Here is a 13,251-nt window from a genome sequence, read left to right as displayed (position 1 = left end):
GTATACAGTCCTTCTGCCAATAGTATGTCACAACCAGCAACAAGGTGTGCGACTGTTTCCAATTCTGTTTTACAAAACCTACATTTGCCTGTTTCTCCCACATGTTTAATGGACTTTGTAAAACAACATGTGTGTAGCCCACTGTCTTGGGCTGCCAATATTAACCTTTCATCTTTTGGTATGAAGTTGCCTCTTAACCATTCCTGCATTCGATCCTGTTCAACATGAGGTTCTTCCAGAAGTTTTCTATACTTGCAACTATATTTATGCATTTTCCACATTTCTTGCCTTCTCATCTGATCCTTTACCTTATATCCTTTATTTTGTTTTTTGGCACATTCAGTTGCTGACTGATTTTTATCTACTTTTGATTTCCATTCCTGCTTGACATTGATTTGCTTCTGCTAGACTAATCAGGGAAGTCATCTTAGATTTATTCTCCTCATGTTTCAAAACTTTCACTACATTTGGGTCTTGTGAGGTCAGCAGATATGTGTGCAGTCCCACGACTGCAGCTCTACATGTAATCAATTTCATGAAGGCCCATATCTCCTTTGGCATGGGGAATATATAATCTTGGTATGTACTGATTTTTATAAATCATTTGGTGAACATGAAGCATCCTTCTTGTTTACCTGTCTAATCTATCCAGCATGATTTGATGCCAGTCAGTCACTCCAAAACTGTAAGTTAGGATAGGAAGAACAAATTGTTTTGTAGCTTGGATATTATTCCTAGATGTCGACTTCGTTTTCAGGCTTAAGTCTTCTAAAATATTCCTTAATAAGTTTTATTTGCATTTGTTCATATTTTTTTGTTGATCCTTCATCAGTTCCCAAATATTTATACACTTCCTCTTCCACAAGTTCATTTATATCACATTCTTATCCCAAAATGATGTTTTCTTGGTGCTGCAGTTTTTCTGCTTTAAAGGTTGCTTTTGCACACTTGTCAAGACCAAATGACATTCTTATATCATCTGAAATAGTTTTGACTACTTGCAGTTGTGCTTTCAGTTCCTCAACTGATGAGCTATACAATTTTAAATCATCGAGAAAGAGAAGATGAGAAGTCTTTGCACTTTATTGTTTTCTAGGAGCTAAATTATAGCCATGGCCTAATCTGTTAAGTAGACAGCTTAATGGTTTAAGGGCAAGATAGAATAGCAGAGGTGACAGGGAATCACCCTGGAATATCCCTCTTTGGATTTTTATCCCTGGAATAATAATTTGTCCTTTATCATAGCTTATTTGCAAAGTGGTCTGCATAGGATGTATCTTATGCATTTTTAAGCACTCTTTTATCCATGAATGTGGGATGCTATGAAATGCTTTTTTGTAGTCAACCCATGCCATAAGCAGATTCTTCCCCTTTTTACAGTTCTCCATTATGACTTTATTTAACAACAGATGATTCTTTGTTCCATATGACTTTCTTTTATTGCCCTTTTCTTCTGTTACCATGATTGAGTTTTCTTCTAAATTAATATAAACTCTTGTCTGCATCAATTCCGGTGTATAGTTAATACGTAGCTGGAAGGCAAGTTATTGGTCTATAATTTTTAGGGTAGTTTGCAGGTTCACTGTTAAGTAGGAACATTGTTTTTCCTGTTGTTAGCCAGGTTGGTATCTGCTCAGGGTGCACATATAAATAGTTCTTACTCATGGCTAAATCTTGGTGCAAAGATGTTAACACTTTTAACCAGAAGTTAAATACTTCATCTGAGTCTGCTGTTTTCCAATTAGAGACTTTTCTTAACTTTGTTTCAATCTCTCTGGCTATTACTTCATCCCATTTTATATCCTGTACTGTTAAACTTCTTATACTTTTGTTTACTTCTATCCATTTAGCATCTTTGTTATTTTCCACAGAATCTTCATAAATACTTCTCCAAAATGCATCTATTTCTTCTTTTCTGGGTGGTCTTTCACTTCCTTTTACCTTGTTTCCCAATTCTCTATAAAACGTTTTGGGGTCATCAATAAACTGCTTGTTTTGTACTTTTCCTTTATATTTATCTATGTATCTTCTAAGTTTTCTACCTGTGCTGATATTTTTAGATTATTATTTGCGATAGTGTATGATAGATCCTGATCCATTATAATATTGTGCATTGCTTTTATCATATCTCTTTCTGAGTGTTTTTGTTGATCTGTTCCCTCTTCTATACTCCTCTGCCAGTGAAACTTCTTGTCTTAACTGCTTTATAGTTTTCTCTGTTCGATACTTCCATGATGGTATTTGATTTCTCCCCTTTCTTTCCCTTATTGTCTTGTGTACTTGTGGTAGAATTTTATCTGTTATTAATTTAGCTGCATAGTAATATATCCTGTTTACTTCTGTTACAGTGCATGGGGCACTATGGACAGTCCTAAATACTGTGTTTGTTTGTTTTATCAAACTTCTGACTTTTTTGGATTTTACTGACCTTCACTCTATTTCTTTCATTGATCTTAATATTTCTATGTTTGTGTATTTCGTCTTTTCCCGGTTAGGGGTCGCCACAGCGGAACTCCGGTCCGCTAATGATTGGCAGTTGATTTTATTAAATCAAACACCTCTTCTCTTAGCTCATTTTCTTTTAAACTGAGGGCACAGTTTTTGCTCTCCATTTTCTGTGGGCATTCCGTAGAAAGTAATGTAACAAATTCCTGTGATACATTCTCTTCAATTTCATCCTCTGTTAAATGGGGACTCACTGGCTTATCACTCCTCAACATTGACTGCTCCAGAGTTAACACAATATCCTGCTCCTTCCCTTGCTGTCCATCTTCAAGTGGATGTTTATACTGGTTTCCTGTAGAAGGCTCCAACATATCTTCATATGGCTCAATAATTGAAGAAATGAAAAGCCAGGAATCCAAACAGCTAATGAAAAAGAAATTTAATCCAAAATTGTTAAGCGCTTTCTTCCCTGTACAGATAAGGGACTTCCTCAGAACAAATTTTTAAAATCAAGACATCAGTCAACACATAACCCAGCCTTTTATAATAAACCTAATTACACATAATAAAATCTTAAAGAGACCTCATCAGTTCATTGTGTTATATATAAAAACAGTATTAACATACTTAAAAAATTGTAGCTGACTACAATTTACTTAACATTATACAATATTTACAATAATAATCATTAATTTTAATATTAACCTAAAATATGTTTCAGTTTACACTTCACATAGAAATTGCTTCATTGATTCCTGGGAAATTGGCTGCATTTAATCGAAGTTGCTATCTCAATTCACAGATGTCCAAATGGACATCCAAAACCCTTCCCTGTGATTCCTTGGGCACCTGTTGTATCACTAAAAACTTGAAAATATGGTCATTATATTCTTGAATATGTCGGGCCAGTGTATTTGTTTGTTTCCTATGTTTAATGTCCAATAAATGTTCACTAATTCTATTTTTAAATAGCCTTAGCGTTTTCCCCACATAAAATATTGGACATTTTATGCACTTGGCCAGATAAACTACATTAGCGGTAACACAACTATAATGGCCATACAAATTCAAAGTCCTTCCATTTAGTTTAAACTTTTCTCCTGTCTCCAATATATAAGGACAAAAACTACAATGCTGACACTTAAAATTTCCTTTAACTCTACAAGTACCCCCACCATACTGATGTTTGTTTCTCTCAAAAATATCCTTAAGGGACCTATCCCTCTTGTATATAACCAAGGGTTTTGCTCCTACCTTCTGGGCTATGTTGTTCTCAAAATGTAATATATCCCAGTTATTATAAATAACTTCCACTATCCTATACACATCTCGATTATAACATACAATAAATCCCACTTGAGTTTTAAAATCAAAATTTGACCTATTCACATTACTTGTATCCTTTCCATAAACCAAAATTGGTTTATAAAAACCTTTGTTTCTCTTCTCTATTACTTCATTACTAACTTCTCCCAATAAATCAACAGGGTAACCCCTTGCTTTAAACATGTCCAAAATAAATTTAACCTCTTCCAGGAAAATTAAATCAGAGCCGACCATCCTGGCCGCTCTGACCAATTGTCCCTTAATTATGGACTTTTTCTGGAAGGGAGGATGTGCACTCTTATATTCCAGATATGAATTGGAAAAAGTCTGTTTCCTATGAATTCTTGAGCTCAATGCCCTATCCTCAGTAATGGATAAATCAATGTCCAAATAAGCTATACTTTTGAAACTATGATTATGTGTACATTTTAAGAAAGGAACTGTATTATTAATGTAAACGTAAAATAGTTCCAATTCATCTTCTGTACCGTTCCACAAAATAAATAAATCATCTAAAAATCTAGTATAGTATATTATATTGCCCATAAACAACAATCACAACAACCCTTTTTTTTTAAGCCTTTTTACTGGGATACCACATGAAGAGGGGTTGTTGTGGCTGAAAGCACAGTTACTAAAAACTGGGGTTTTTGAACAGAATGATATCAGTGTGTATGTAACCCTTATGGAAGTTGCGCTTCAAAATAATTATTTGAGTTTTGAAGGCCAGTATTATAGGCAAAAGATGGGGGTAGCAATGGGGGCATTGTGTGCCCCCGTCTTTGCTAATTATATTATGGCATTCTGGGAACAACATTATGTATTTAATAGTGCATTTATGAGCAATATAATATACTATACTAGATTTTTAGATGATTTATTTATTTTGTATGTTAATACTGTTTTTATATATAACACCATGAACTGATGAGGTCTCTTTAAGATTTTATTATGTGTAATTAGGTTTATTATAAAAGGCTGGGTTATGAGTTGACTGATGTCTTGATTTTAAACATTTGTTCTGAGGAAGTCCCTTATCTGTACAGGGAAGAAAGTGCTTAACAATTTTGGATTAAATTTCTTTATTCATTAGTTGTTTGGATTCCTGGCTTTTCATTTCTTCAGTTATTGAGTTTTAACTTTCTACAATATCTTCATATGGCAACTGACCAGTTACGTCCCATTCCACTGGTTTCTCCTTAATTTGGATGTCTATTGCTCTATCCTGCTGTGGTGCTTTCTGAGTTAGACTTTCTACACTAAATTCTTCACTTTGCAGGTACTCTATAACCTCAGTTTCTATTTAACTTCTCCATTACTAATCTTTTTTTTTTCTATTTTTCCTCACTGTCTTCTTATTTTTAATCTTGTAAAGTTTTCCATGTCTGGATTCCTTTGCCTGTATTTCTCTTCAAATATCTTTGGTGCTGCTCTTTTTTGTATTGATTAGTTTTGCTTTCTCCTTTGCATAAATGTTACACCATATTAAATCTACAGTCTTCTGATTTGTTGCACTAATGATTTTACAAGTGTTTTAATGGATTAAAAGTTATGTAATATTTCTCTCTGTTTCATTATTTTCTCTGTGTTGGGGTGACAGATTGCTTTAAGCAGTCTCTCTTTTTTATTTTATATTTTATGACTACATGTCCTTTTATACATGAGACCATATAATATGTCCATCCTGGGGGGCTGGCTGTATGCAGATGAAAGTATTTTACTCCTCTTTTCTTCACAAATTCTTCTACACGTGGTGTGATTATGTGTACTATCATTGTGCAAGTTTCTAGAGCATATACATATTTCACATAATTAACATATGGGCTGATTTTGTTAAGACTTAACCCATAATTCCCATTGAAATAACCACCAGTCTTTAAAGAAAATGTATGTGGTTCTACATTAGATATATCTCCTCCTTGGTGAAGATAGTATAGTCATAGGAGGAGAATGAAGATTCTCATCATACCAGCAGATCTCTGTGGGCACGTCATAAATGCACAAACACTTTACCCCACTGATCGAATATTTATTTGTTGGATTTCTGCCTGGACTGCATTTGCACTGAATTCCCTCTCACTGAGCTCATCTATTCATCTATCATTTATATGGTGACATCCAGTATAAATGCATGGGGTTTGTTGCATTAAGGTTATGGTGTCTGCAGATGGTCATCTCAATTTTTTCTCTTTGTATGCGTCATTAGCAGGCTTGTTTTCTTTTGATAAAGATTTAAGGATGGTACAGGCTAAGGTGGTGCTTACGGAGGATAATGCCAGCTATCATGGGGCACAAGACTATGTGAGACGTACATTAACCCTTGGAAGGATTAGGACTGTGTAGCATAACTTGCCACTTTGTGAGATAGTTAAACCCACAGTTAGTGACCTATTTTACAAATGGCTTGTCCTTGTTTCCTTACAAAAAGGCTATACTTTCTCCTCCCTGTCATTACCAAAAACTGTTGTCTTTTATATTATGAATCTTTTTTCATAGCTTAAATACCCATTTAATACACTATACGGAGTCCTTTCAAGAACTTGAATGTATTTTCCCTACCCCACATTAGGTACTTACCAGACTTTAGAAAGGTCTGTCATTGAATTGCATCTGTCTTTGTAAACCAGATACAGTTTTATTGCCCTCCTCTGGAAGTCCCATTTGTGTTATTTGTCACGCTAAGTGTAAGTACTCTCTGAATTTTGTGAACAATTTTAACACAAATCTGTATTAAAGGAGTAGTGCATCTCCTTTAACATGTAATTGTGCAGTTCAGAAAAAGGACTTCATTAACTCATCAAACTAAAAATAATCAAAACCTTGAAAGAAAACAAAAGTTGGTAACAATAGTTTCTGCCCCAAAAGCAGTAGTGGAACCTCTAAAATGTCCAAACAGCTGGATTAAAGCATCTGTTTAGCATGCACAAAAAACACTAGTATGCAGTTGCAAACAATCCCTATGAAATTTGTCATTTTCACATTCTGTGTTGTGAAATGTTATATGTGAAATGAACAACAATCCATTCCGTGGTCTTCTTTCTGCTGGTAAAATGGCAGTTTCAGTACTTTGCATTTTGCCCAAATTTTTCTAACCACATATGTCACAGTGTTTTGAATACCATGTCAGCCATTGTTACTCGTAGAATTAACAATAATTTAGTAATCTACCACTGGAATTGAATTGTTTTGTTTTGTTTGTTTGTTTAACATTAACTAGGAAATCTGAAAGAGAGCATTACAAGAATTGTTTTATTATCTTTCAACAAATACTAATGGAATTGCCTAGTTATCTGCTTATCAATGCCTTACAAGCATTTGTAAATGAAGATATATATTCAATAATGTTTAAAACAAACCCACACACACATACACAAAGACAAAACACTTTCACTAGCTGAACTTATTTACTGTACTGCCCGGTGCTAAGTTCAGCAGCATGATAGCATGAACAGTCAAATGGAGAGCAGTGAAATGGTTTTGATAAAGGAGATTCATCCATATATTTTTAATGATGCAATATGTGTAAGTAGATATATGTGTGGGAGTTTGAAGGGATGTTAACAGACGCTGTCTAAGTTTAAGCCAATGAATGTCATTTTCTTCCTATGTTAATAACAGTAGATCACCGATAGCAAAATACTATAGTAATGCTTTGTATGGCCTATGACTTGCCTTTTTTTCATATTTTTCTCTAAATTGTATTTTATTTTTCCACAGGGCTGAAAAGAAAATGGAGCTGCTTACCCCCAAAACTGAGAGCAGTTCCAGTAGTTGTGGGGGCTCCACAGAGGAGCTATCATTGGAACCTACTACCAGGTATGGTGCATGCATATAACAAAGCCAAAAAAGGCTCATGTCAAGTGACACTCCAGGTCAGCTTGATAGCCGACATGATTTAAAAAGTACAAGTGAGCATGGCAGTATCTGCATCAAATGTGGTTTACTTAAAAAGCCACACAGAAAAGAATTCTCTCTTCCCAGCTGTAAGTGGTAGATTTCTTCAGCCTAGTAACTGTAGCATCCTAACAGTCTGCTTTCTTTGTAGGTGCATTGATTTGAAGGATAAATACAAACCATGTATTAATGAAAGCATTAAGAGTGGCACAGTTGTCACATCTCCACATCATTCATAGGGCTAACAACACTAGCATATAGTATGTGCTGCTGTAAGTTGTAAAGGTGGCCCACAATGACTATCTCAAACAGCTTAAGCGACAGAGACATTTTACTGTAATATCTATGTTAAAGCTAAATGAAGCAGGAAACGTGTGATGTCTTGAAAAACCAACACACAAAGATGTTTGAAAAACCAACACACAAAGATGTTCAAACATTACACATATGTAGAATCGTGCACCATACACAAGAGTTATGAGAATCTAAAATATCTTTTGCAGGATTAATGATGCCAATGTCCATTACTGAAAGTGAATATTCCAGAAGTATCTTAGCTTGTTGACTTGTTTTTTATAAGGTAGTATTTGGTTTATTTTGTTTGTATTTACTTAAATATGTGGTATGATTGATGAAAGTGTCTGTTGTCTCTTGTTAGATTGATCTTCTAGTCAAACATAAATCAAATGAGAAATATACACATTTTTTTCTTCATATTTTACCTTGTTGAGATACCTAGCATGACTCCTAATCTTGGACTGTTATCAGGTGTGTGAAGCCAGCACAGTCAGTTACTAAAAGAGGGAAATGAAACTGCTAAATCTCTCATCTCCAAAAGTCCAAAACCCCATAAAACACTGAATCTCAAAAGTCTCTACCACTCTTGAGACAAGAACAAGTGTTACCATGGGTTCTGCCAAAGGGTAGCAGGTCCAGAGGTTCACTTTTGTGATTTTTGGCAATTAAAGATTCCATGCTTTCATCTCACTGTTGAAGGATCAGACTGAGCTGGCTTCACACACCTGATAGTAAACCCCTAATCTCAGGCTTATTTAATATATTATATATATATATATATATATATATATATAAGTGACCATCATTTTGTTTTGTATATTTACTACTTTTATCATGCTAGTTTCCTCCCTAGATATTTTACAGTTTTTTCCTTCTCTCCACCCAGCCCTGCCTTGCATCATTTGTTTGCTATGAAATAGAAATGATGGACTGTAGTGATATGATATCGGTGTTACAGTTGTATGGGGATGAATGAAAGGGTTTGAATCTTTTTAGGTTTGTTTTTGTCCATTTGTATTACTGCATGGTTTATTGCAATGTAAGTTGCTTGTTTTACTGTAGTTTTATTTTTTCAGGGAATTTAGCAGTTTTTGAGTAATGGGGGATTGGGGAATAGGCCCCCTCAGATATCCTTAAAGGGGTTACTTACAATGTTGTCTGATGTTTTGTTGTCTGCATACTATGTTACTGAAGCTGAGAGCTGGTCTACTTGTACTATGACACTTTGTATTGTTAGTTATATATTTATATACATTTAGTAACTAAAAAGGGCCACCTGGGAGGTCCATTGGAGTCTTGGGAAAGCAATTCCAAGTTAATTAATAAAATAAAGAAAGCATTACATTAGTAGAGATTATATTGTTAAATAAAGCACAACATATAATTCAACTAATTCAAATAACACAATCCTAAACACAGTAGCATAAGGCATTAATGCATACACTTGTACATGCTACCTGAAGTACATTTTTAAAGCAAATGCTGATGTAAATTAGTAACTAGTGTCACTCGTCTTGTATAGCTAGTTAAGACAAAGAGGGTGAGGTGTTCATTTATATACTTTATTGCATACAAATAGCAGCAACATAAAATAAAAATGAACTAATTAACTGATTGACTACTACACATACATATATGCTTGCACTTCTGCAGCTGACTACAAAATGGCAGTCTTGCTTGCACATGCTTAGTATTTAGTGTTTATATACATCTGCCTGCTAACTGGAAAGCTTCTTAAAGGTACATACACACTCTGACCTGCATCCTTCCTCTTTACTGAGCTGACTTGCGATGATAATGACATTTGAATAGACATGTAAATTATACAGGCAATAATGAATAAAATAACATTCATGTCAAAGTTGCCAAGTATCTGGAACAAGGTCTGGAAATGCGACCTGATCTTGTAATGTAGCAGTTAGAACTGGGTTTAGCGACAGCGACAGTCATTGGTGAACCATCTACTCTAGAACTCTCATGGATATTCTCAGGAACAGGGATATTTGCTGGAATGTCCTCTCGAACTTGAACATTGGATAAGTCACTCTGAGAACTAGAGTCTTTATCACAAGCAAGATGCTGCAATACTGGCTTGGACACTGGTACTAAATGTTTCCAGTTCCATCTAAATTTTGTTCCTTGCGATTCCACAATGTACGATCTCCGCTCTGGACATAAACTTTTCATGATTCCAATCTGATCAAAACCTTTTGCTATCTGCATCCTCACTATCTCCCCTTCTTATAATGGATTGAGCAGTTTGCTGGTCTTATCATAATAGGACTTCTGGGGCAAACCCTTTTTCAGGAGTTGAGCTTTCACTGCTTTGTTGTTCTTAAAATATGTAACCAACAAATTGCCACTGACTGGTAGTGTGGTTCTGGTTTGTCTCAACATACGTCTCTGGGCAGGCAGACCAAGATGACTATCGGAAGAAATGTTTCTGAGATTCAAAAGATTTAGAAAAACATCAGTATTGTCTCATTTCAACTTCTCTAACAACTGTTTTACACTTTGAACTTCACGTATTGTCAAACCATTTGACTGTGAGTACTCAGGACTACTTGTAACATGAATAAAGTCCCACTCTTTAGCAAATCTCTTGAACTGGTCACTTGTAAACTGTGACCATTGTTAGAAATAACTTTGTGCAGACTACCATGGACAGAAAAATGTCTCTTCAACTTAGTAATGACAGTACTAGATGTGAGATTAGGAAGTAGGTCAATCTCAAACCAATTTGAATAAGAGTCGACTAATACCAAGTAATGCTGACTATTCCATTGGAAAATATCTGTAGCTACTGTCGACCAAGGTAGTTCAGGAATCTGGTTTAGCTGAAGTAGTTCTTTCTGTTGATGCAGTTTTGTACTATTACGAACAGAAGAAGACAAAAGCACTCTCTCAGTATCTCTTGACATAGAAGGCCAAAATACTACTCCTCACCCTTCTTTTGGTAGACTCAGTTCCTGGTTGGCTACAATGCATGAGATTAATATACTCTTGTTGCAAGGATTTTGAAACAATCACTTTTGGATCTTTCATGATGATACCATTGACAGACAAAATCTCATCTCTGTAGAGAAAATATGGTTGCACTTCAAGTGGTAAACAAGATTGCTTTGACGGCCTTCCTCAACTGATGAAGTGGTTGAGCTTCTAGAGAATTGGTTCTGAAGCTGTATGAGTTCTAAGCTCATCAAGATGTGTGGAAGAAAAATTTCTCACTTCCATGACTTCAGAATCAGATTTCTCATTCTCATGCTGTTCAGTGTTTTTACTGGGTGATCTGGATAATGTATCAGCAAGATAAAGAAGTTTGCCTTTCGTGCAAACAAGATTGAAATTATACTTTTGCAATTTCAACATCATGCATTGCAATCTCCCAGGAGCTGTGTGCATAAGCTTTCTCAAAATAGTGACTAGAGGTTGGTAGTTGGTCTCAATTTGAATAGGTAGGCCAGAAATATAATAATGGAGCTTCAAACATGCAAACACAATTGGCAAAAGCTCTTTCCCTGTCTGATCATACTGCATTTCAGTTTGGGTTAGTGTTTTCGATGCATAGGCTACTGGTCTACCCTCTTGAAGTATGACTGCACCAAGACCAAACTTTGAAGTGTCACAGGAAAGAGTAAGTGATTTGTGCACATCATAGTATCTAGAGCGTCTTCTGCGTGGAGACATGCATGAATGGGCATACCTTCGTTGAAGGTTGTGCGTCATGGCTGGTAACTCAGCACGTAAAAATCAACTACCAATCATTAGCGGACCGGAGTTCCTCTGTGGTGACCCCTAACTGGGAAAAGCCGAAAGATACAACATAGTATCTTAAAGTAGGAATTCTGGCAATTATCTGTTTCAGAACATCAAATGCTCTTTGGTTTCATTCTGACCAGGACCAGGTTGCATCTTTGTGTGTCATCTCTCTCAACAGCACTGAAAGTTGGCTCAAATCTGGAATGAGCTTGCCTAGATAGTTAACCATACTAAGAAAACATTTTAGGGCTTGGACATTTTCTATGGCTGGCATCTCAAGAACTGTTGTTTGCTTGGAAGGATCTGGTCATAAGCCTGAAATGGTAAACAAATTACCAACATAAGTAACTTATCGTAGCCTGAATTTGCACTTCTGAGGATTCAACTTGAGATTCACTTCACGAGCATGTTCCAGAATGTGCTTGTGGTTTCTATCATGTTCGACTTCACCATTGCCTCCGACCAGACTATTATCTACTATAATAGCGCATGATGTGCCCAGACAAATGTGTTCCATTGCCCACTGAAAGACTTCACTGGTGGAGTTTACCCCAAATGGCATTCTTAAAAATCTGTACCTGCCAAAAGGAGTATGGAAAGTGGTTAGCAATGAAAATTTATGGTCAAGCAAAATTTGTCAAAATTAACGTTTTGCATCTAGGACAGAAAAAACAGTGACATTTGGCATAAGAGCAGCCACTTCTTTGACAGTACACATTGGATGATGAGGTTGTTTTAGTGGTTTATTCGTCTCATGGATCAATGCATATTCTAATATCATCTGAGCTTTTCTTATGAGCTACTACCATGGAGGAGACCCATTCAGTAGGTTCTTCTACTGGACAAATCACTCCTTGCTGCACCATTCTGTCTAGCTCAACTTTGACTCTACCCTACATAGCTACTGGAACTTTCTGTGCTGGTCTGATGACTGGGCTGACTTCAGGGTCTAACGTCATAGAGTACACAACTGGGAGTTTGCCTAGTTTATCTTCAAAAACATCTGTATAGGTAGAAAAAATAGTCTGTGCGAAATTAGAACAGTTGTCTTTCAAGCATACATGGTGGACTTTCTCATTAAATGAAAGCAGTCTCATTATCAACCTGTCTCTAATAATGACTGTGCATGCCTTTTGACTACGTAAAATTGCAAGCCATAGCTGCTCCCAGCAGAGTAACATGAAAACACTGTTCAGTCTTCGGTTTGAATTTCTTCACCACTATAAGCAACAAGCTTTGCACACTTTGTCAAATTAAACTTCTCATTAGCTCTTACTCTGGCAAATGTTTCTGCTGACATAATATTGAACTTTGAACCAGTATCAACTTTGACCTCTGCGGGTCTTCCATTAATCAGAACAGTACAAAATACTTAATTCTTTGCCCACAAATCTACTGCATTGGCTGTTTCACCAAGCACAGACACACCATCAACATAAAAAATAGGGTCAAAACTTTCTAATTGATCAGCTTGTCTCTTGGAATGTTCCCTTTTAATAAAAGAATGGACCTGTTTTGATTACAAAACCT

At 35.8% G+C, this 13,251-nt stretch overlaps 1 protein-coding gene across 1 annotated transcript in view; it reads left to right on the top strand.

Annotated features, from left to right (window-relative positions):
* The window catches only part of LOC122808355 (SLIT-ROBO Rho GTPase-activating protein 3-like), an 881,720-nt gene that overhangs the window by 772,741 nt on the left and 95,728 nt on the right, over positions 1-13,251 (top strand). The window contains exon 20 of the mRNA XM_044079321.1: positions 7,489-7,587. Coding sequence (XP_043935256.1) covers positions 7,489-7,587 — 99 coding nt within the window. The remainder of the gene's footprint in view (positions 1-7,488; positions 7,588-13,251) is intronic.

The sequence above is a fragment of the Protopterus annectens genome, chromosome 8.part0, assembly GCF_019279795.1.
Source record: "Protopterus annectens isolate FY-2018-M chromosome 8.part0, PAN1.0, whole genome shotgun sequence".
Lineage (NCBI taxonomy): Eukaryota > Metazoa > Chordata > Ceratodontiformes > Protopteridae > Protopterus > Protopterus annectens.
This window is presented reverse-complemented; position numbering and strand designations above follow the sequence as displayed.